The sequence below is a fragment of the Alexandromys fortis genome, unplaced genomic scaffold, assembly GCF_014885135.2.
Source record: "Alexandromys fortis isolate MF-2015 unplaced genomic scaffold, M_Fortis_MF-2015_v1.1 scaffold_0, whole genome shotgun sequence".
In the NCBI taxonomy this organism is placed as follows: domain Eukaryota; kingdom Metazoa; phylum Chordata; class Mammalia; order Rodentia; family Cricetidae; genus Alexandromys; species Alexandromys fortis.
Genome location: NW_026067949.1, coordinates 47420590 through 47446217, shown reverse-complemented (window position 1 = coordinate 47446217; position 25628 = coordinate 47420590). Strand labels below are relative to the sequence as shown.

The 25628-nt window shown below is 42.6% G+C and overlaps 1 protein-coding gene across 2 annotated transcripts; it reads right to left on the bottom strand.

Moving 5' to 3' along the window:
* Nucleotides 1-6: 6 nt before the first annotated feature.
* Bmp3 (bone morphogenetic protein 3) lies at nt 7-25622 on the bottom strand. 2 transcript variants are annotated; one of them, XM_050150069.1, is made up of 3 exons: nt 24912-25622; nt 8183-9087; nt 7-1643 (listed from the first exon to the last, which is right to left on the bottom strand). In XM_050150069.1, exons 1-3 carry the CDS (start codon nt 25219-25221, stop codon nt 1452-1454), a joined length of 1407 nt encoding a protein of 468 aa, XP_050006026.1. In that variant the 5' UTR covers nt 25222-25622; the 3' UTR covers nt 7-1451. The 2 variants fall into 2 exon arrangements, with proteins under 2 accessions (XP_050006026.1, XP_050006027.1); XM_050150070.1 differs by having other exon boundaries at nt 1519-1643; nt 8119-9087.
* Between the last annotated feature and the right edge of the window lie 6 nt (nt 25623-25628).

The window sequence follows — 25628 nt, the reverse complement described above, 5'->3', positions numbered from 1 at the left end:
AGTGCTGGGATTAAAGGCGTGCGCCACCACTGCTCGGCTACAAGATCTTTTAAATGTTAACATTGTGTGTGTGTGTGTGTGTGCACGCATGAGCACAGGTTAGAAGATAGCTTGTGGGAGTCCTTCCTCTCCTTCCACCATGTTGGTCCCAGGAATGACTTGGGGAGTAAGCACTTTTACCCACCGAGATACATTTCCATTTTCTGAGGGAAAGACTATAAAGCGATTTTCAAGGACAAAAATTCGAACAGGAGGCACTTTTGACTTTTGGAGGTGGAAACACACTGTGGTCTGGACTGGCTCTCTTTCTTAGTGGATAGCTTTTAGCAAACTTTGATATAAGTGACTGTAAGTTCCATGATGAAGGCTGATACCTTGATCTCTGTGGTGGAGAGCCTAGAAATAGGTGGGGAACATGATAGTCATTCACGCGGTCATTTCTAACGGGGTTTAAGCCTCAACGTCTGTGGACAGCAGCACACGAAGAAAGAGGATAATAGCAAGAGAACTAGAGAACCGATAACTTCAGGAAGTACTTCCGAAGTTAGCTTAGAGCATATGAAAATGTTTTCTTTCTTTCTTTCTTTTTTTTTTTTTTTAGGAGGTACAGGAGAGCTACATCTGGGTTTTCAAAAATGGAATTCCTGATTCTCTTTTTCTGGAACGCAGTGAAATGAAAACATCCCCTCAGATGGCTGGATCAAGCATTGCTCTTGGCATATGCTCTTGAATCATGGCAATCACGAGTGGATGGTGCTCATCAGAATATGATCTTGAAAAAGAAAAGGAATCCCATGAAGATGGAGCTTCAGAACCACAAAAGGAAAAAAGGTTTTTAACAAAAGTGCAGGCACCTGGCACGTGTATACACACACTAGCCCTCAGCATATGCTAACTCAACATACACCATGATTGTGGAGAGAAAGCAAAGGTAAACAAATCTCAGAAATTCTTTACATGAACATCAAAGCCAGCTGGGTGTATGGTAGACTGGGTCGTTCATGAATCTAAGGCAAGAAAACTAATAAAAACCTCAAGATTCCTATCTACGTCTCTTTAGTCGTTAGATGAGTAGAGACAGACGGTAAGGTATTGCTGTTATTTCCCACCTAGTTTTAAATCCCAATACAAAAATAAGTCAACAGGGTCTGTAACACTCCTAAAGTCAGTTTGAGTAATAGCTTTTCTTATGTGATTAAAAAAAGAAATGGATGTTCGCATTTACCAAAATCTTACTTTTAGTTACATTCAGAAGAAAATAAAGTTTAGTTTTGCTTGGTGGAAATTTTCGATCTATTTGATCATTCTCTTTCTGCAATAAAACATCTTTTGGGACAAAACGCATTGGCAGTGCAAAAACAAATAGAGTGAAAAAGAAAGGAAAGAAGAAAGAAATGTCCATAAAACCCAACCAGTGACTGTATGGAGCCTTTGACTTCCTTCTTGCCGGGTTATCTGCAGGCACAGGAGTCCACTGTCATGTTAGGGTAGACCTTCAGCACTACATTCTTGTTTTCATCAAAGAACAAGATGCTGAGTGAGGACATCTTTTCTGGCACACAGCAAGGCTCGGGAATTCCAGATACGACCCCCACTGCTCTCACTATACTCTGAATGGTCGCATGATTTGATGGCTTCAAAGACTGGAAAGAGAAATAAGAGCAACATGTCAGGTGAAACTGTTTTCCCCCAGACCTTATTACATTAAAAAAAAAAAAAAAAAGAAAAAGGACTTGTTTGAACAGTTCTAAAAAGGCCTACATCATTGAATCCTCAGCCCAAACTCCTCTCCCTCCAAGGATGTAGCATCTAAACAGTGCCTGCGATGCTCCAGGAGTTGTGTAGGTGGTGCCTTTAATCTTCACAACAAATTGGTTACATTTTTGCAGAGACTCAGAAAGTTAAATGACGTGTCTGAAGTCAAACAGCTGGTAAACAGTAGACTGAAACTCCGAACTTGGTTCTGTTAGCAGGAATCATTTAATTAGAAACAATGCAGCCCTGAACCATCCAATTAATGTATCCTCCGTGTTTTTAATTACAATGACAAAAGAATTGTCCCTGACCCCCTATGAACCTTTGAAGAACTCTAATAAAACACACCAACAGAGACAATCATCACCAACTCTAGAGTGAAATTTATTCACCGTTATTAAAACAAAACAGAGTGGGATAGAAGGCTACTTATTTATTTGTTTAGTAGTTGCCCAAAGGGTTAGTCTTTGGTTGGTTACTTACTATTCCATTCGTATAACACAATTATTCAGTTCAGGCTACAGATTAGAGTGGACAAGATCATACCATTGACCACTGGGGGTCACTGTTGCTCCATGGGCAACTTAAACAGGGTGGCTTGGTGGTCTAAGGTGGGCCACGTCCTCTGGGAATAAACTATGGGGTCTAAAGTTTTCACACGGGTGTTAGGAGTTCAATCAGGGAAACCTTGGTTAAATCTCTTCACTGAGAAAACGAAAAGCATTTCACGTAGGAAGCTGCTACATACAGCTCAGCTCTACCTAGAAGAGCTGCGAAGAGCCACAGTCTGAAGCCCTGAGTGCTTAGGACTCCACAATGCCTGGCAACACTTCATCTCTCCTAGTATTCTTTTTTCCTTAGGTAGATGAAATTACTTTTTTTTTTTAAAAAAAAAAAACAGATTTATAAACAGAAATTTGAGAACTCAAGTTGTGGTTCAACAGAACATTTGCCTACTATGTGTAAGGTGTGAGTCCCCAGTTGCCCCTCAAAAACGCAAACACAACAAGCAAGCAGACTGACAGAGCTGAGCATGGCGGTGCCTACTTGTAGTCCTGACTATTGAAGGCAGAAAGGGAAGGAGTTCGAGGCCAGCCTCAACAACACAGGTCGTTGAAGCTCACCTCAGGGTTACAGGAGACTCTATAGCAAAACAAAGCAGAAACCACGCGGAAAGCAAAAGTAACAATGAACAAAGAAACAACAGCCAAACAAAGGAGGATAATTCCCCAAAGATGGACAATATTATTTCAACTAAAACTCTCACTTCTTTCTGCCTCAGAGACTTTTAAAAAGATCCGTGAATTGGGACCCTAATTCTCAATCAATAAAGAACACCAGAGTGGACAATCGGGACAAGTTAGAAGGTCAAGGATGCACCCAGGCCAATGGAGAGGTATTGCAGAAAGTTGACATACGATCAGAGAAATTAAAACAAGTTAAACAAAGGTGTGCGGGCAGAGAAAGGGAAATGCTATCCAAATCATTCCATCTCTTCATTTCAACAAGAAGAATCCATACTCCACACTTTAATTTTTGTGAAAAAAATGTAAAGTATCTACTGTTAATAAATACAGCACTGTTTTACTCTTGCTTCCTACTGACTGCAAGTGCATATTTAAAATAGTTTTAATTAGTTAAGTGGTAATTGAGTGTGATCAGCTCTAATTGATTACAGAACAGGGTAGTCTCACTTTAAGTTTTAAGAAGTCCCAGTATTGGTACTTTACATAGTGTTTGCTCTCTATTAAAATGTGTTTACTGAATGAAAATTATTAGAAAAAATATAGGGCTCAAAGGGGCATGCAAGTATATACAGAAGGCCATAATGATTCCCAGAGGTCTATACAACTAATACTTACAAAGAGAAGCAAAAGACCTCCCCAAGTCTGTGAGGTTTACATGAGCTACCATTAATGTTGTAACACGGTAGTGAACAGCCACTGCAGGCTGCAATCTTGCCATTAATGGTCTTCACAAGGAACCCTTGCCACAATCCACTTTTTCTATCATTGACTGAAAGCTATGTGGAAGACTCAGCCTTTCAAACAGCTTGCTGTAAAGCCTGGGAGGCAGGAAAAATCAGGTTTTCTGATATTATTCTCTATGTTTAATGTTTGATGCCTAGATGTCATGTGGTGTGGAGAGCCTTAATTAGGTGAGTACTTGAACAGTTAGTCCAGCTATGCCCTGACTCCCCCAGCTCCTAGAGTGTACATCTAGACGTCGGAGCAATGTTGTTAAATGGCTGAAATACTCAGAGGAAATCATACACCCTCCGTTTTACCCACTTATGAGAAATGACTCCTATCAACAAAAATAAAAGATTCTGTGCAAGTGACTTGCTGTAGATATGGAAAATATTCGTGGGTGTTTCCTAAGGAAAATTCCTGTCTTTTTTTTTTTTTTTTTAAATCCAAGTCAGAACTGATGTGTTCAGAAACTGAGTACACGAGTAGTCTCCAGTGGGCCTACCAGAATCAGGCCCAAGCCCTTGATTCTGGGGTGGTGTTTGTATCAGGGGCTTCTCAGATGACTAGGGAGTATCCCCTTTGCCTAGCTATGGAATCCTCTGCTGGGGCTACCGTTACCAGGAATGGTCACATCATGCACAAATAATCCATGCTGTCATTTGCTGGTGTGAAGCTTGTGCCAGTAAGAAGTCTTGTTTTCAAGCTAGGATCATGTTTCTCATGTCCTCTCTTCTGAGCTTGGGGCTGGCGCCAATCACGAGTGCGAATCTGTGCCCTGCCCCGTGCCCATCACTCTCCTACGACAGCGTCCACCTTCCACATCAATTCAGGTGCCATTTTGCTGAGTTTTGTTGAGATTTCGAGTTTATAGTGCTCGTCTTCATGGCTGAGATTAGAACGGGAAGATCTAGAGGCATCTTTAATAGTCTATCATTTTGAATCAATTAAACGCGAATCTCTTTATATGGAATACTCAGTTCAAAGTATTTCAATTATTTGTTGCCTAACTCTGTATCTTTGCTCTTCCTAGCCTTTTCACAATTCCTTGCAGAAATAACTTCATTCCTCTAATCCTTGTTGGTTTCTTGGATCTCTGTCAGGAACAATGGCTCAATCATTTTCATTTGAAATTTCTGTTTTCCATTGCTGCCGAGGTGGTGAGGGAGGCAGAGGCACAGCACTTGGCTCTGGCTATCTGGGTAGTTTTCATCAGATGGCTTCCTTCCAAGAGTCTCTCTCTGGGAGAAGAGGCTGGCTGCAAGAGCCAGAAATCAGAAAAAGAAAAAAGAAAAAAAAAAACTAACCCAAATTGTTGTGTCTGTGAATGACACCTCTAGTGGCCAGGCTTGCCCCACCAAGCCGTGGATGACGTCCTCTGGTTACATTTGATTACAGATGCACTGGAAGGGGAGAGTATGTCAGCCGCTAAGAACCTTCATTCCTGACCTGGGCCATGAGGTTTTGCTCCACGCTCTTCCAGTCCAGCCCACATGGGTGTGATGGCCCAGAAACTATCTAATTGGAATCAGTGAAAGGGCAAAGCCTGGAATTTGGGAAAGGCAGAACACAGCTGTTCCGAATTACAGAGCAGGTTGTCAACTTTTGCAGACGAAGGGCCCCGCCATATAGGCCGGGCTTTCACCCAGGAGGCCAAAAACAGGAGGCCCGACAGAGGAGTCTGGCCTGGGAGAACTTTCCTCAGAGGCAAAATATATATCTGAAGTCTGAAAGTTCTTTGGCACTTCAGTCAGCCCACATGTGCTATGCTGATCTGAGGAGAGACCTTCATTTTCCTCCGCTGGTCAAACTTTATTTTTATTTAAATATCTCATTCTGGATGCCACATCAGACACTGTGCTAACAGCAGTGCCTATTAACTACCTCTTCCTTGTACCTCATACTTCCCATCCTCCTTTGTTAAAGCGCTGACTGGAAGATACAAAGTCACTAGAGCTTAAAGGGAAGACCTGGCACATGCTGGAAGTCAAGCAGTTCTGCACAAGGCTAAACGTCTGCTCTTGACTTGGCGAAAGAGAATCGCAACCTCGGAGAAAAGCCCTCTACATGGATCCCTGCTATGTGTCCCTGGAGCTCTGATGTCCTTCCAAGTTTCAACAAATATTATGATGAGTCCAGTTACTGCCACAGATCCTCTCCTCATCCCGTTCTCCCCCTGAAAGAACCTCCTTGGAAGAGCTCAGGGCTGTTGAACCCAGAGGGAGAATCCTATTTTCAGTTTTGCGATGTTTGAAAAAGGACTGAATACATTTACAAAACCTGTCTTGCCTTGTGGCTTTCCTTTGCGTGCTTGCTCTCCCTACACAGTGTTTTTTTAGACGCCTCTTCTGTTCCACTCAGTCTCCTCAATGGCGAGCTGGACGACAAATGGTTATGGAGTACCCACTACTCCACGTCCATTGCTCTGTGATTTCATTTCCTCGCCCTGTTTGTTGTGCAGGTCCTGTAATTTTTATTATCCTCTACTTTCACTGTTTCAAAGCAAAAAAAAAAACAACATGTAGAAAGTTTTACTGACTTATCTAAAAGGCCCTTGTTGCATAGTGGTGGAGAAACTATCAAGTCTGCTGTTGCCAAAAAGTGTTTGCGCAGCAGCAGCATCAGTGAACAAGTACGTCCGCGGATGACGGTTGACGTATACAGATGCTTCTCCCTAAATTTATCTCTGTAGTTATTAACATAGCCCATGGCAGCTTTCAAACGATGATTCTCTTCAGTTTCCTCCAAAAGCCCTTCTGAAAAGACTGGGTTTCCAGACAGTGGAAGGAAACAGAATGAAGTTAGAGTCACAAGTGGGGAGGAACTGTAGAAAGGTGGAAACTGAGCTCTCCAGAGTGTGGGGATGAAAAGCAAAGGGACTGGGCATCCGTGTTCAGATGTTGTCTGGAGCCTGAACATTCATTGGCATGATGGAGGAAGAGAAGGAAATTTTCTCCAAGTTACCCAGAAGAAACTACAACAACTGGGAATAAAAGAGGTTGTTTGGACAAACCTTAAAGGCCTACCTAAAGTCAGTTTTGGATTACATTCCCATATCTCAAGGTCACAACGCAAGCCACACCCTGAAATAGGACACACCTCTGCTTTTAACTTCCACCATCTTTGCCGTACCCAGGATTCCGAATGTCCCCCCAGCTGAGAACATTTTGCCTGAGCACTGAAGGTTCTTAAGAATCTTGAGGTAAGTAAGATAAGGCTCTTGATACAGCCCTGAATTCATAACCCTGACTTCAGGTTGTATTCTAAAAATAGAAAGTTACAAAACTCCTCTGGAATGACAACTTCGTAGGAAATGTACAAAACTGATCTTTCTGAAATAACTAACAAGGAAAACAGGATTTTGGATAGGTCACTGGTCCTGAGCCTGACCCGGTTTTGTGTCTTCAGCCCTTTCTCTGTGTATGTCAATCAGTGACCACAGGATTAAAACATAAAGTAGCGATATAAAGACCCATAAACTAAAATTGCAGACTAAGAAGAAAAGGAACATTTTTCTCTATTTTTAGAGAATAGCAAGAATGGTCTCAGGTTTTACTAAAAGCCCACTGTGGTTCCTCTTCTGAACTCTGCCTTTTAGTCACCTTTAAGTGGTAGAGATTTAAGCTGTTGTAAGCTGAGACTGTGGAGTAATAAGCCAAACCTGATCCCGAGGGTGTGGCTAATTTTACTATAGAGTGTACTATTTATACTCCAGTGCAGAGAGACCTGCCATTTGGACTTGCGTGGAAAGACGGACATTGGAATCGGAAAGACTTACAAAAACAAGCTTATATGATTAAATGCAGTCTCTAATGCTTTTGGAATAAATGAAGGTAATTTCTGGCAGGGTAAGATGGGCCTTGGGGGAGGTCACTGTCATCACGTTCTGCTTTTCTTCTCTCTCTCTCTCTCTCTCTCTCTCTCTCTCTCTCTCTCTCTCTCTCGCAGTTTAGCAAATGAAACATGCATCTGTTAGGTTTTAGGCCAGTTGATCTAGCCAAACCCAAATCTTGACCTGCATAGGAACATTTCACCTCATGAGAAGATGTTTATCCAAAAATGACCCACAGCAGGGTAGTAGACCCTTTATTCCTTCTTGTTGCTTCTACGATTTCATACATCCCTTAAATACCACTCAGAGATCAGCTTTTGCCATCTGGGGCTTGCTCACTGAGGACAGGTGTATATTCACTAGTGACCACATGGCTGGATACGCACCATGTTTAGAAACAAAAATGCATATTTTCCACATATGGTTTTCATAGCCTTCATACCTCATATTACTTTTAACAATCATCAAAGAAAAACCAAGCATAACCACATTGCCCATTATGCTATACTTTAGAATGTTATAAATAAGGTTCCAAATAGAGTTTCTTAAATGAAAACACACACTCAGCGTGCTCCTCTACCCCATGCAAAAACAAAGCGAGCACAAAGTAAATGACAGTGGCTACCTTTGGCATAGGGAACTGGCAGGCTCCAGAGCAATAATAAGCATCAAATGACTTGGGGGAGATAATCCATTCACTCCAGCCAATATCAGCAAAGTCCACTTTGAGGTACCTCCTGGCACAATTTCGAGGTTCGATCCATTGCTTTCGTCTTGCCTTCTTCAGGGTCTGTTCATCAAACTGCAGTGTCTGGCCTTTCTGATGAGGTCCTTTTCTCTGTTTCTTTTTGTTCTTACTCTTTTCAGGGGGCTGAGTCTGAAGGGTCTTGTAAGGCTTTCTCTGCTCCCACACGCCATCTTCCTTGTACTGATACTCTGCCCCAGGTAGCTCATTGTTCTGGAGAGGCAACAGGATTCCAGTAGAACGCTTCTTCCTCCTTTCAACGGAGAGGGCAGCTCTGATGTGGCTGTCCAGTTTGGGCACAGTTCCTTCGGGGAAATCTCTGTGTCTCTGTAAGCTAGATACCACACTTTCTGGCTCAGAAATGGCGGCATCGTTGGCATACACCAAGATGTACGGCTCCGGGGAAAGTAGCATGTGTTTGGGCTGCTCATGAGCTCTGGAAGTAATGTTAAACCCTATGAGGAACTCCTCGTTCTGCTTAGCCTTTCTTAGGAGGTGGGTGATGTCTTTCGACAGCCAAGTCATGCTGTCTCGATAAGGTCTGGGCACATCTACTGACAGGTGACCCAAGAGCTGGCTTTGGTTGGGTTTGAGGATCCACGCAGAGAGATCTATCTGCATGTGTTGTCTCTGCGCATGATGGGAACATCCTTGGGATAGCGGACAGCTCGAGCTGATGTTCACTAATTCTCCAATACAGAAATACAGTTTGGCTGACAAAACATTTTCAGACTTGGTCAGAGAAGTCAGATTAAAGGTGTGCAGCCCCTTTCTTTCAAGAGTTCCTAGGGAAGAAAAACAAAGAGAGAAACTGAAGTAAATAGGAACTACTACTGTTGTCTACACTATTCAAAATTCAACTCAAAATAAATCAGTGCACTAAATACAACAGCTAAAGCTCTAAAATACTTATAAGAAGTAAACATGGGGATAAATCCTCATGATTTTAGAGTTGGTAATGGTTTCATGAATATGCCACCACATGAATTCAGTAAAAAGAAAAAAAAACATGTCAATAAATAAAAGTTCTAAATAAAATTGACTTTATCAGAGTTAAAATGTACTGAGAAAACAAAAAGATGACCTACAGAATTCGATAAAATATCACCTATCCGTGTATCTAAAACTTTAGTAGCCAGAAAGCAACAGGCAAGGGACAGCTTTAATTCAACAAATACAAAGGATGTGAGTAGATACATCTGCAAGGAAGACAGACAAGTTCCTGGTAAGACATGAAAACATGTTGAAAATCATCAGTCACCAGGGAAATAAAACCAAAGCCTCAATGATATGGCACCTGCTGAAACAGTGTGGCTATCACAGGCAACAACTGAAAGCCTCAGATACCAGAACTGGAAGAACCTGGAACTCCTCATTATTAGGGTAGGTATACATTAATTCAGCTGCTATGGAAAACACTTTGGCATTTCCTCAAAAACCTAACCAGGAAATTAACATATGATAAAGCAAATTCCTCAGACACTGAAGATAGACACTGAATTAAGTACATTCAGAGTAGCCAAAGATGGTAACGGCCCGAATAGTCTTCAGCCGATGGACAGACAAACAACTTACAGTGTCTATATAAGACAGAATGCTGTTACTGTGTTAGAACATGGATGACACTTGAGAACTTAGGCAAGAACAAAGAAGCCACATATGAAAGTTCACTTTCTGTTTAATTTTATTTCCATTAAGCGATCTAAACTAGTTAAATCCAAAGATAGGAGCAGAGGGGTTCGTTGGGGGTTAGAGGTAGCTGGGAATGAGAAGAAACTCCGTAACAGTTCTGAGGTTTTACTTCCAGTTGACGGAAGCATTTCAGAACAAGTTGGACTTTGCAATAGTGTGGCGCCTGACAGCATCACCGCCACTTTATCATCCGCTCACTTTAAGATAGTTAATTTCATAGTGAATTTTGCTCTCATGGAAAAGAGCAAGGAGGGGCATATGGGAGTGTCAGGAGGGAGGACAGGGAAGGGATAAATGATGTACTTATATTATAGTCTCAAAAGAAAGAACTTTTTAAGAAGGAAAACAACACAGAACAAAAATTGTTCAGCCTCTCGTTATTGAGGGTTTCTGTTAGGGAAAACACTCACCTGACAGGAGTGGGTTTTAGAAGAAGACCACGGCCAAGTTCAGTCAGCTTTGCTAGTTTGCCCTTAGCTGGAGCTCCATAAATGTGCAGAAATTATAGCACACTAGGGCACTTAGTTTGTGTATGGTAGCAGGTGATGTGTGAGCTCTGGAGAATACCAGACAGGTGTCTACAAACCCTGTATCTCCTCACTGCATCCTTCTGGTGTAAGCAGAGGGTCTAGAATTTGACCTGGATTTATTAGCTTTATAACTCTGGACAAAATAATGTTCTCATTCATAAAATGGAAAGCCTATTACAAAAGACACTTTGTAATACTTTGCATTATCCAAACTGCTTTGGATAAAGAACGTGGACTCCCATTGGGTCACAAGACTGCTAAAAACAGCGTGAAAGCCTGGCATCTTTGCATTCATTTCATGTCTCTCTATTCTGGAGTAGATTCCTGCTCAATTGGACCAGATTTGTGACTGGCTGAAGGATTATCTGCCTAAAATCTGGTGGTGCAAAAAGATGAAGCCCCAAATGTACCTTGCCTGGTCTCCCTCAAGTATGGAAGCATAGCAATAAGAACAACTAAGGTATTTCACAGGTGACTCTGGGAGTGCCCCATTCTGAACCCCTCCTTCAAAAGGGGCTTCCAGATCTCCAGAAAGCAGCCACTTTGAATTCCAGGAACTGTGAAGCTTTACAGGCAAGTTGACTTTATTATGGAGTTATTACTAAAAGGGCATGATTGCATCACCATGGAAGCTGGAGCTGTTCCTATACCCCTATAGAAAAAAATCATCTTGGGGACCATGTTGTCTCTTCAAGTGATAAGGACTCATCCAGAGTCACTTGAAGAGACAGAACAGAGACAAAGAACAGTCAGACCACAATTGGTCCAGGATTGCTTCCTTAGACCTACCCTTTGCATCCTGCCCCATTTATTCCTCTATATAATCCTGGTGCTCCCACCAATTCTCTGAAGATGAGTTGAGATGTTGAACTCATCTCTGCTGTCTTTCTGTTATTGCCAGACTGATTAAATTCCTTGCCTAGCTTACCACTACTACTTTCCCATCAGAATTTTTGTGTGAGGAGCCACATCTATTTTGTTGGAAGCCACCAAGCCAGTCTTTGGCTACAATGTCTATCTCCTCTGTCTTCAGAATCAATATGATAGGTATAATGTTCACGAAAGTTCTAGTGTTTCTTAAATATAAATATAAATTGCTGTTCTGATCCAAGCCTAGACTGACATTGTTATAGGAATTATGACTCCTTCTACCTGCTTTACAAAACAAGATTGGTTAAGAGCTTAGCATTAGGATACTGTGTCTGAACGAATGAGCCACACCTTTAAAAAATGTAAAAACACAGCGTTGCTGTTCAGCTTGTCTGAAGTTTGGTATTCCATAAATTCGAAATCTAAACGTATAGAGATCAAGTAAAATGACTGCAGCTGTTAAGTCATTGTACTAATTGAGAAATTAGCAATAGTAAGAGCAGGAAGCGGGTTAGCGAAGGCAGAAACCAGCTCTCTCAGGATTATCGACTGAGTTTTAGCTAGGCTGAGGTGAGGTCCGAAGAATCCAGACCCTGGGGTTTGTCCCAGAGAGATTGCCTCCATGCACTTGTTCCATATACATACTTATTTCAGAAACACACACGTAATCGTGAAATTATGTTCCTGATCAAAACCACGTTTCAGTAAAAAACAAAACATTTTTATAAAGATGTGGAAACTTAAAATGAGTTCATCAATCCCCCAAACATGGGGGCAGAGCAATGGGAAACATATTTTACTCATTTTTAACATTGTGCGAAGCAAAAGGAGGAAACTGCCATTTGTGCACATTTGTATAATCCATGACACTGGATAATATCTTACAGACCTTCATAACAAAGCCATGGCATCAGGGCTGTTCAGGGGCTCTGCCCGTAATTCAGCCCAGTCACCGCAACATATACTTTTACCGAAACTTCACAAAGCTGAGAGGCATTTAGAATGAAAGGAGGAGAAGGCTGCCCATTTCAAGTACCTGGCAATGAAAGGTTGCTCACAAGTACACTGGCGGGGAATTGATGAACACCAAAGGATGGGGTGACACTGTCTCACTTGGTAAACTTACCTTGTCTCGTTCCTCCACAGTCTATTTCATTCCATCTAAATATGTCATTCTTTCAAACACACTTCTCCTGGCATTGTACCCTGCTATCACTTAGCCTCCTCCTCAGCTCCAATCCTCAATGTCAATTAACTGCCAGAATTCTATTACATTGCCTTCTCAACTTAGCTCTCCGATTTTAGTCCAGTGCCTTATTTCGCAGTAAAAGCCCTATGGCCAAGACTCATACATACTGTAGACAATAGCTAAACTCCAAAACTGCTGGTTCCTTCATCTATAAAGTACACTTAGTAGTATCAACTATAAAATTATTATAAGGATTAATTGAAAGAACTCCATCAAAACACACATTGACCCAATTAACCATTAGCTAACTAGAACCTCACTGTCTGGGATGGTATTGTCTAATTGAGACAAATCCAGATGAGTCATGGTGTTGGATACGTTGGTACGTAAACTTGAAGGAGAGAAGAAAAAGAGTATAGAGAGTCATAAGATAAAGTTAGTCCTTTAAAAAAAAGGGTAAAGTCTTTAAAGAGACAGAGTATAGATAGTCATAGATTAAGAGGAATAAAGAAAAATAAGCCAGGTAAAAATGGGAAATTCACAGAGAGTCTGGATTATGTATATTATTGTGTTATCTTTATATTTTTACTGTAGAGAGACATTTGATTCTTGGGGCTGCTAAGGTAAGCTAACATAAACATATCATGACTTCCAAATTTGGGTCTAAGGATATGTTACTTTGGAAAAGAGGTTCTTCTCTTGTTTTCACAGAGGATGAGAACCTGTGAATTGCTTCCAGACTGATGTGGTTTGATGGAACAAGACCCCCCCCCTCACTGAAGGCCAATGTGAACACCCCTAAAAATTACTATGCCCAACAATCAGCAGGAAGCAGTATGGAGAAAATTGTGCCCATATTCTCAAATATTGTCTATAAATGTTTATTTACATTTAAAGGGGGATATGATATAGATATGAATAATTTGCATTGGTATAGATCTTGGTTTATTGATATAAATTTAAGATCAATCTTGATTAAGATGTTGTGATTGTGTAGTTCATTTAAAAATGTAATGTACAATTAAGAAATATAGGTTAATAGATAATCATCTATAATAGTCAAGCTTGTAGTCATGTTAGTTAGATTTTTTTAAATATATAGAGATATAATTCAATTAGATAAATCTTCTTCAAATCTTTCAGAGACCTTCAGAATATGACATTTAAAATGTTTAAGAACTTAAGACTTTTCATGACAGTGAGACACGTCTGCTCCTGGCAGCACCAGTTACTTCAAGAGGAAGATGGGCATCGAAGAGGCTCCTTACAGAGTTTGCTAGCAATTTGGGCAAGAAACTGCTATTGCCTGGACTGCTTAACTAGACATGCAGGACCCACAGAGAAATGGCTGCTGAGCTTGCCTAAATGGGAGATGGTCCTTCGGGGTTCCTGTTACACAAAAGAGTCTGCTAGATATTCTGCAGGACACAAATTAAAATATATCACACCACTTTTCTGCTTCCCCTTCCCTCCTCTCACCACTTCAGTGCCCCTCCCTTCTAACTCTTCTCATGTCCTCTAGAGCTGGACAGTTTTATGTCCACTTTATATAAGCTAGAGTTATCCCAGAGGAAGGAACCTTAATTTAAAAAAGTCTCATAAAACTGGATTGCATGTGAACCTGGAGGGGATTTTCTTAATTAGTGATTGACAGAGGAGGTGATGGTAACACCTGTGTGGGCTGGTGGTCCTGAATTCCACAGTAAAGCAGGCTAAGCAGGGCATGTGGAACAAGCCAGTAAGCAGTAACCATCCATGGCCTCTGCGTTAGCTTCTGCCTCCAGGTTCCTGCCCTGTTTCGGTTCCTGTCCTGAGTTCCTTGATGATGAACAGTGCTGTGGAAATGTAAACTGAATCAACCCTTTCCTCCCCAAGTTGCCTTTCTCATGGTGTTTCATCACAGCAATAGTAACTGTGGTGGTTTGAAAGATTTTTGACCCCCCAAAGGGAGGGGCATTATTAGGAGGTGTGGCCTTATTGGATGAAGTGTGTCATGGAGGGGGCTGGCTTTGAGGTCTCTTTTGCTCAAGCTTCACTCAGTGTGATACTCAGTCTACTTCCTGTTGCCTGCATTTCAACATGTAGCTGCTCTGTCTTCAGCACCATGTCTGCCTGCCCGCAGCCATGCTCCCTGCCATGACGATGATGGACTAAACCCCTGACACTGTAAGCTGCCACCTAAATTAAATGTTTTCCTTTACAAGATTTGCCATAGTTATGGCGTCTCTTCACAGCAATAGAAACCCTAAATAAGATAGAAGTTAGGACCAGGAACTGAGTTACTGCTATGATAGGCCTGACCATAATTTTGTTTGGAGTAATATGGACTTTGGTACTTTGGGTTAGGAAAGCAGTGGGATGGTTTAAGCCCTGATTAATGGGATATGTAGGAGCATGGAAGACAGTGGTGCTGAAAATGATTTGAACTGTAGGGATCAAGAGGTTTCAGAGGAAAAGAATGTTAGTATGTGGCCTAGAAACTGATCTTTTAATATTTTGGTGAAGAATATGGATGCTTTTTGCCCTTTTATAAAAAGTCTGCCTGAAGCTAAAGTGAAGAGTTTTGGATTAATTTCTTTGACAGAGGAAATCTCAAAACATCATAGTACAGACCCCAAGCTCTCAAATTGATAGACTTTTTCTTTGATTATGATCACATACACACATACACACCACACATACATGCACACACACGCACATACACATATACCTTACAAATATATAAATATAACCTACTGAGTTCATGTTGTTTCTATGTATGTGGTTTCAGGGTTAATTGTATTAGTTAACCAGTTAAGAGGCTCATCCTTGGTAGAGGTTAAGCCTCTCTCAGCAGTCATTAGCTGCCTACAGTTCTTTGTCTAGGGGTGGACCCTGTGAGATGTTCCCCCTTCAGTGTTAGCTACTGTTGTTATTAGATCATGTTTGTGCAGCCTGCTTTGAATTGCTCCAGTCTCATAGAAGACTTCCTGGCATTCTGGTCCCTCTGAGCTTTCTTCCTCCTTTCCCACAATGCTCCCTGAGCAGCAGATGCAGAAGCTGGTCTACAGAGGAATCCCCTGGGGATAGAGTCTCCACAAGCCCCCTGCTCTCTGCATTGTGTCTGGTTGTGGTTCTATAGTGGTCTCCACTTGACGGAGAGACAAGCTTCTTTGGTGAGGAGTGATAACCACACTCTTTGAGAGGCTTCAGGTCTTTTTGGACCTATAACTACAGGTGGTTGTGAGGCCAGTGCTAGGAAGCAAATGCCTCGCCTATCCTACCCAAAGAGCAGTATGCACGTTTAGTCTTTGAGCCATCTCTCCATCCTCAAGAATTGCGTTTGAATATATGAGAGGCTTCAGATCACAATCATGATTTGTCTTTCAGTGCCGTAGGTGAGCCCGAACTCTAAAAGTCAAAGCTGAATGGGGGCTGGAGGCAGGGTCATATAAGTCATGACTCCAGCTTCACAGAGAAACATGTATGGGACTCACAGGAAGGCAGCTGTAAGTCAATAGCATTACAGGAGTGTCACCACAATGTAACAGAAGGTGTTCAGGAACCAGAAACTTCTTAGGAACCTTGCAAAACACAGCAAAACACAACAGGTTTGTTTCTAGCTTTTCTCAAAGCAGAAAAGAGGTGGCTTTTTTTAAATGAGAAAACACAGCTACCAATAGGTGGCGCTAATTTCATACTGTTTGGTGGCCACTCTGCACAAAAATTTTCTGTTCAGGCACTCCATCTACAGCACTTGGGTCAGCGTTACCAAGCACACACAACCTTGTGTTCTGACTTTTTTGAGAGTTCTCCATATCTGAGAACTGGAGGGTGGTTTGGAAGGTCTGTTTCTGTGTTGGAGACGGAAGGGTCTTGAGCAAGCTAGACAAGCTATCCCACTAAGCTAGTCTCTTCCAGGGGAGATTTTTTTTTTTTTCCTTGAAAGCAACAGCTCTAGCCAGGAGGTCAGTTTGTGCTGACAACCCACTCCTTGGCTAGGCCCCTGCCTCTGTGATTATTTCTTTGCGCGATGCCTCCTTCACAACACTGTGAACTCCTTGGTGACAGGGCTCTGCTGTGCAAGGCGTTTCCCTGACCCTTCAGCCGTATTCAAGAAGTGACTTCCTTTATTTTGTTCTGTAAAATGAATATACTAGTTTTGTTCACTTATTATAAAATGAAAGGACACAGAAATTCGCTGGCAAGTTAGCCACTGTTTGGAGGGGAACTCGGGTTGCCTTTTGCCTGTATTGATCTTTCTAATCATTAAATAAAGGTGGAAGATGTGTTCCTGATTTTATCTGAAAAACAAAACCAAGACTTGAGCTTAGAGAGTGGACTCCAGTTTGGGGGCTTGTGACCAGGCTGCAGCTTAGGGGTCGTAGAACCATTTTGATCTCCATTTGTCACCTATCCTTCGTACTAGCTGAGACGGTGAGGCAGGCACAAAAGAGGCAGTGCACCGTCATGCGGACCCACGCAGAACGTTTTCCCATGCAGAACGTTTTCAAAGGGAATTAGCAGATACAATGGAAAGCTTTCCCTGAGAAGTTCTATTTTAAAGCAAATGAAATCTTGATGGCTAGTTAAATCCCTAGGAAGCAGGGAAAATATTTCAACCATACTGAAAATCTGTAATTAAGTACACGTTTCCCCACCCACTCCCCATGTCTTCCTCCAGAGGAAGTTGAGTTTCTAGAAAGGCCCAGTGTCTGGGGGTGGGGGATGAAGGTACCCAGAAGTCACTAGCTGACTAGCCATTCCTGGTGGGTCAGGTGGCTCTGCCCCAGGTTGCCTTCTTCTTTCAGACAGAGGCTCTGAAGCTGAACACAAGTCATGACATTTTGTATTATTTTGACGTCTCAGTCAAATGATCAAGTCTTGCGTGATCCCAAAACAGCTCTTCACTCTGTCCAGAGCAAAACAGCAGCAAAAGATGAGCTAATGTATATTTTTCTAGACTAGAAACACATTCACTAACTATGGGCACAGAACCTCCACCCAAGGGCATTCCTGGACTGTGAACTCCCAGGGGGCAGACAGGTCCTGGGACTCTTTTAATGCCCCTTGATTACTTTGACAGTCCAGATCACCTATCAACTGAAGACCATTTGTTCAATTTGTTAAATCAACAGCTGATACCTTTACCAAGTTCAAGAGTGTTTCCTACTTAACGCCAAGGCGAAAAATATGTCAAGTAACTTCAAACTCCCCAAAGCTGGAGGAACCGTTCTTGAGTATGAGGGACCTCTGCAATTTCCTTCTTGGGCTATGAAAATGAGAATTATTAAAACAGTTATTTTATGAAGTTAATGATAAAATACTGCCCTGGAAATTATTAATGCCAATTTATTTAAAGCCAAGATAGTGTTCTTGGATGATGGCTTTGGTACTCTCTTTTCTCGACTCACAACTTAAACAACATATTCAATTCAACTGAGATGTGTGTTGAATTCAAACCATATGACAAACTGCGGCAGGTCCCCCAAATTGTCAGGGCAAAGTGAGAGAAATTCTGCCTTCCAAAGGCTAAGAAGGGAAACCCTAGGTCTCGTCTCTCTCAATTGAACAAACAAATTGTGTTGAAAACCCTCTGCACGGATGAGAGAAAGGCACACAATTTTGATACATCACTTTTGAATGCTCTACAAGGGCCAAAGATGGCTGTTTTTAAAGGCAAAGATTTCTTTTTCATTTATCGAAAATAGCATCCTGTCAGGCATGAGTGGAACAAGCATCCTGTGTTGGCTGAATCCTCCTGCAACCTACCTAGTTTTAAGGTACACCTCCTTCCGTCAACAGTAGCCTCACCACCACTCAATAGCCACAGTGCCTTCCCTACACTGGGAATGCTATCACTTAAAGGGCCTGGGCACAATTCTCTCACTGTATAACTAGCCTCAGTTACTTCTTATTAGTTTACTAAGTAAGATCCTGGCAAACATTTCTTTACGTACTAACTGCAGCCAGTAATTTAGAATTTCAAGATTGTCTTTGTGTCCATCCCTCTTACTTTAAGCAGCTAGGGTGTGGCACACCGTGTATTTTCCTTTCACAGCAACTTTCAGCATCATCCCTTGTGTTAATGTGGAGACTGAACTGAGTCTAGCTGCCGGACTCGGAGATTGGTTGTGGTAAATGATTATGATTTTGTTTTCCTTGTTTGTTTGTTTTTGTTTTTTTTTTTTGACACAGGGCTTCTCTGTGCAGCCTTTGCTGCCCCAGAACTTGTCCTGTAGACCAAGCTGATCTCGAACTCAGAGATCTGCCTGCCTCTGCCTCATGAGTGCTAGAATTAAAGGCATGTGTCCCCATACCCAGCAAGCTAAATGATTTTAATATAGAAAAGGGGGGAGGAGCTAGAAGTTTCATTTTTCTGTTGGCTAAACCTACAAGTAAGATTTGAATTCTAATCTTGAGCATACTGCTAGTTCATCTAACATAGCTGGGCTTCGTTTCTCACCTATGAAAGTGGTTAAACCAAACTTGAGTCTATCTCACAGAACAAAAAGTGAAACTCAATTGAAAAAGTCAATGTAAAGAAATAATACAAGTTTAGAAACATGAGTATCTTTAATATTTTTCAAAAACGTTTCCCCTCTGGCTTCACATAAAACATAAACACATCTCAAATGTTGGAAATAAGATGTGTTTTAGTATCCCAGGGTACTACAGGATGGTGTTGACACAGAACTCATCTTACGGCACAGTTCGTGCTATTCCAACCCTATTTTCAACAGGTGATTAGTTCTGCCTTGTCCTTGGTGGCTGAGCAAAGCGGGGTTACAACGTTTCTTACTAGAATCCTTGAAATTGGTTATTCTGTGTTGTGGAGCATGGAGATCACCAAGAATCTTGTGAGAATTCTTCAGCCCATATTGGACATTTGCAAGCAAACTGTGGGACTGGAGCTCTCGTCTGTGTTTTCACCTGGCACGTGTGCACTTGTGAGCCCCGTGGACGGCTCCTCTAGAGTGGCTCCCGAGTGCTCAGGATCCCAACATGATCAACACTCTCTGAATTGTGGATTGCTATTCTATCTCTTGTTTCATTCAGTGTGTTAGGTTTTTCTGTGCTGAAGGCTTCAAAGGAAGCTGATGAAAATTTCCTCTCCTTCTTTCTCAGGGTGTTTGTGACCTGATGGGTTTATTAAAAGAGAGGGAGATGGCCAGCCAGCCTTTGGAAGACAGGTGGATGTCTTCTCAGAATCCAGCTCTAAAGAATTTGACACTCTCATCTGGCATTTAAGAACACCTAGATACACATGGCATTCTCACACACAGACAACACACCACACACACACACACACACACACACACACTGCACACATGCTCTCTCTCTCTTTCCCTCTCTCAAATTCTGTTTAATGACAGAATTCTTAACAGTAAGAATTCCAGCTTTCTGTTTCTTCTGCTACAATAAAAATGATGAAGATATTAATTATCAGAATTTGCAAAATCAGCAAATTTGAGGAAAATTATTAAAACTTGGGTATAAAAGTTCTTCTCCATAATGTAGCACAGAAACCTGATTAGGTCATAGACAATGGATGTCAAATTGCAGAGCGATTGTCACAGGCATTCCTGATAGGTATAACTTCATTAGATCTCTCAACTACAGCAGGCACTGGAGAGAAGCCTTGAGTAAGAGTTCCTCTCATCAAGGCATGTATGCTGACACAAATATTAATGATGTGATATGTATTTCCACTACTGTATTTTTCCACAAATAACATGACTTTTCTTTCAAGATATTATGCCTGCCATAAAACAATAAATATCAGCCACAGAGAAAAAACAATGACTCCTACAGAAGGGGAGAAAATAAAATGCAGACACAGAAGCTCTGCAGTTAGACAGAGAGAAGTGTGTAACCTGGAAACAAGAACACAGGACCATGCCAAATGGACCTAAGTCATTAAGGGGACAGTGTAATCATGTGTCCCAAGCCTGTGCTGCTGGGAAGAGAGAGCCCAGCTCATCTGTAGTCAGATGGGCACTGAGTTTTACAGATCTTTTATGGCGAATTAGGATGCCCTTGAACCCATGTTTTTCCAACTAGACATCCTAGGGCCACAATTCTCAGAAGGTTCTCTTGAGGAGGAGGGAGAATACTTGCTCTTTTAAGGGGACATTCCCACTAAAGGGCCTGTTCCATACTGACCATTCTTTCCAACTCATTTGACCTCAGCACCCAGTTTTATATAGTACCTTCCAGAGACCACTTTCTGTGAAATTTCCCTTTATAAAATAAGATCAGGCCACTAGAAAGAACCAATTTTGAAATTAGATTTGCGTGTTGAGAATTCGTCCAGCAAATATATTATGAAGACCTTTTATGCTTCCATCAAAGGACCTGTTTTCTTCAATCTGTCTTCCTAATAGAAAAGTTCATAATGCAAAAAGACTTAAAAGCAATTTTGGCCTTCACATTTCTATCTAATTAAAATATTTGATGAAATCAAACAAGCACTTATGAACTTCCATGACTCAGGTAATGCATGTAGCTCTCTCAGCTCCTTATTATATATGCAGTTGTAGTCTATAAAATTGAGTAAATCGTCTGCTTGAGTGAATTATCTGCTTAGGAGTTTTTCACTTTGACCTTTGTGCTCTCTTGGGATCTTTGAGTGTGCGTAACCACACTACAAAGCTATATTTGATTTCTTTTTTTTTTTTTAAAAATATAATTCATTTTCTTTTTCCTTTCCATCTAGCATGAATAATCAAGAATTCATGGTATTATGGATTTTTAAATGTCAGGAATTGTAAAGCTGTCTTGCCTATTACAGTAAAACTTCATTAGAGGCTATATCATGTATTCAAAGTAGTGTATAATTCAAAGCAGCTGCGCATCCCAGTGCCTCGCCTCCAGATGTACTATTGTCCCTTAAATGAAAACATCATACAATCCAAGGACTCTAGAGTTTCAAGCCTTGTTTCTAGGTGCCTGGAAGCTTGATTACTATGTCTTAATAACATCATTATATTCTCTTGTCATGAAACCCAGCAAAAACGAGCCTTCCCCACTGATCCATGTATCTTTCGGGGCACTGGCTTCTTCATGTGCATTTCTAGTAATGATTATTCAGGCCTGGATCATATATCAACCTTCCTATAGCCTTATCGGCTAGCATCATACTTTAGAAATACGTCAAAGCCACAGTCCTTGATATTGAAAGGTTTTGGTTCAGATTAGGTAAGAATCATCCCCCATCCTTCTCTATCGAGGCAAAACATTCACTCCTGAGTCTGCAGTACTTCAATACTTCCTGATATTATTCATGAAGGCAAGTATACTTTCCTTAAAGGTAATATGCATCCTCTGAAATGTGATATTTTTATAGCTGTGTGTCATAAGTGGTGATAGTTTTTTAATAAGAAAACTCAGCTCTCATTGCTTTTCCTAGAGAAGTTACGACTAAGACAAGTAAGATCAAGTGTCTATGGAAATAAAGAAGATAAATTATTTACCGTGAACGATCAGGACAGGAGAAAACCTTATGTAAAGTACTGTGTAGGTCGATAGTAGCCAAGGACACACTTAAATCCAGATTAAAATAAAAGTTAATCTCACATCTTTTTGTCTTCCCTCCAGATGATGTGTTTCTAGCAGATTGGAATTCTTTATCAGCCACAACTTTGTGAATCACTTTTTACAAAGGAAAAGATAAAACCCATCTTTGCATAAAGTCTTACATATCAAAAGAAAAGCTTTCAAGACACCCAACCATTGGTTTTGGCATATCAGCTGCCTGGAGCTGAGAGAGGAGAAAAGAGGTTAGTGCAAGTGTGTTGAGGATCTACACCACCTGCCATCAGTAATGGTTTAAGTAGCAAGTAATCAGAGGGAGGCCACAGCAGCTCAACTCCAGTTATTCTAGGTTTAGAACAATAAGTAATTCTAATTAGTTAGGTTCCAAGGAGCAAATGGCTCTCTAAGGCTATAACTCAGCCTGAGTAAGCACTAGCAGAGCCTGGAAGATTAGTAGGCACTCTATAAACAGAGCATAGACACCCGACCTTCCATAAAATCTGTAACGTCTTACTTAGATAGAGAGAGGCACATATGTTGTGGAGCTTAAGCATGGTGGGCTGGGAAAACAAATCTAATTTATTAACACAGATGGCGTCTTTTGCCTACATCAACACAGGTCACCTAGTGAAGGGTGTGTTGGGGAGAGCAGTACGTGACAGCTTTAGCACTTTCCTCCCCAGAATCATGTCTCATGTCAGTCAGAAGGGCCTTATAGCAAAATCATATCACCGTGTGAACAACTAAACATCCTGGAAGGGGTCCAACATGGGCCACCTCTCCAGGAGTCTCTAAGTAGAGGTAACCTGGCACTTTAGCACACTCTCTCTCTCTCTCTCTGTCTCTCTCTCTCTCTCTCTCACACACACACACACACACACACTCATGTCTACATTTGATGAATAAGTCATTAAGACAGTATGTAGGGTGCTAAAGTGATTCCTTTTCTTATCAGGGCTCACAGCCTTGTGTATATGTTCCAAGCTGCAATCCATCATTTCAAGGGAGTGTCTGGCCTGGGGCAGAGTTTATCATTCTTGGTTTAACACTGTGGTGAGGCTGATAATGGGCATTGGAGTTATAATGGGTGGAATGAGTGAAAGCCAGAGATGTGATTAGGTTCTTATCCATGATTTGCTCAGTCTAAAATCAGTAGCCAAACTAGGTGTGTGGATGAGACAAACTCAAGTTCTACCTCCTAACACTGCGATCCGCATTCAAAAGAAAACTTGTTGATACAAAAATAATTTGTCACTTGGATGCCTCAACTATTCTCTGGGGAAAAAAATCAAATAAAAAATATCAAAGCCAGAGGGATTTGGATGTTTTCCTCATTGCCACCTGCTTTGCCCACCCACCAGCCCTCTTCCAGACCTTGTTAGCCCCACACTGCTCTTTTTGCTGAGCTCCACTGTCAATGGTTCATTAATGTAAACAGTAGGGTCTCTGCTGTGGTCAGCTGTCAGGGTCTCTCTTTAAGTGGTTAGGAGGCTATGCACAGGCAAGATGGGTTTTTGTGTCCTCAGTAGAGGACAGCTCTTTACCTGTCCTGCCCATGGGTCTATGAAGAAAGTGAAATCTGACTTATCTCAGATTCCAGCAAAAGACTTCTCTGTATTAAAGCACAACTCACATTTATTGTAGATTGTAGATGTCATTATGCCTCTGAGTTGCAGAATGAATTCATGAATTCCAGTGACAAGCAAGAGATTTCTTTGATGGATTACTCCCCCCTCCTTTTTTTTTTTTTTTTTTTTTTTTTTTTTTTTTTTTTTTTTTTTTTTGCCAGGGTCCTAACTAGTTAAGTTGGGGAGGGGGTAAGCCATCCAGTAATTTGGACAGAATTGAAAGAGAGCAGTCCAGACACAGTCTCTATCCTTTAACATTCTTGCTGGTTCTTAACACAAGCTCGAAAGGCAGACTTTGCAATCACCTATTCCTTAATCTTGAAGGTGGTGTACACAGCCCCTAGTGCAACCTCAAAGCAGATATAAACACTGAGTGTCCAGGAAAGTTGCCCTCAAGCTGATGGAGTAAACTGTTCACTGCAGCACAAGGGCTGGCTGGCTTGGGGTGGGGGTGGCGTTAAGACATGAATTTCAGTGTCAATGATTTGTGTTGAAAAATGGGAAGACGAGATTTCCGTCGCTGGTACTAAAAGATGTTTACTCTCCACAGGCAGCCTCGTCCCAGACCCGTCCCCAACTCTTCCCAGCTTGGACCACGCCAGATTTACCAGCCCAGATGGGTTAGAAATAATCTAAACACTCTCGCACCTGGTTTTGTTTGTCTGTTTGCCACTAGGGGACTATCAAGAAGAAAGTGTCAGATATGGTAACACAGAGGTCGTGGAGTTAAGAGTGCTGGGTCTGGGGAATTGCCCGCTGAGTGCACTTTTCTCTCCTGGCCCGAGGTTGGCATAAAATGGCATCCGTTTCAGAATAAAGGCAGCCAAAGCCTGTCGGAGGGAGTTTCCGCCAAGCACTTTAACCAACAGCGAAAGATCTCTCTGTGCCCGGGAGAAGGCAAGTCTGCTGTGGTGTTGTCCCTTGGCCTCTTCCCATGCTGCACCCCTAACTAAGCTCCGCCACTGTCCCAACTCTTCTCCCACTTGCCGGTCTCAGTCCGGCTCAAACTGGGCTCATCCAGAACGCAGCTGGAGAATTCCGAGAGGGCAGGGGACCGGAAGGCAGCCACCTAGAAAGGTCTCAGGACTGCCCAGCCTGGGGCCGGGAGACAGCGGGGTGGCACGGCGGGAGGTACTGCCCTCTGCTCTCCGGGGCGGGAAGGGCTCCCTCCCCTCCGCACTCACCTGCAGCTGCGGCTCGGAAACTGCGGACGGTGTTGCCACCGCGCAGGGGCTGGGGACCCAGGGGCTGTGAGCCGGGCGTCCGGGTGTCCTGAACTCTACTACCGCCGCTGTATCTATCATAGAGCCACAGCATATGCTCCGACACCTTGTCGTGCGGCGGCAGGTCCGGACTCGGGTCACCACCTGTCGTGCGGTCGTCTGTCTCAGCCCGGCGGGGCTCAGAGAGGTGCAGGCTCTGTCTCTGTCCCTGCGCCAGGTTCAGGCAGAAGCAGCCCAGCCACAGACACAGTAACCCACGCGCCCCGGCCATTGCGAGCTCCCGCTGTCGCGCCACGCTTCTTCGGGTCGTCTGGGGCACTCGGGAGGCGCAGGAGAAGGAGTCAGAGTTCGCGTAGCGTTCCAGCGGTGAAGCTGGCGCCCGGAGCCCGGCACAGCTGGAGCGGGCCCGCGAGGGCCGGCAGGTGGGCTCAGAGTAGCTGACGCGCTGGTTCCGCTCCCCTCGAGGACCGGAGGGCTGAAGGTCTCGGCGTGGGCAACCGGGTTGTCACGCGCGGGCTCTCCCTCTCGCGCCACCTGAGGCTCGGGAACACCCGGCCAAGCGGCTGCGCTGGGGATCTGGATCTGCGCTCCACCGGCCTGGGACGCGCGCTGGGGCGGGGTGTGCGCGGTTGCAGCCAGCTGAGTTCTCAGAGGACGTGGTGTGTGAGTGAGTGAGTG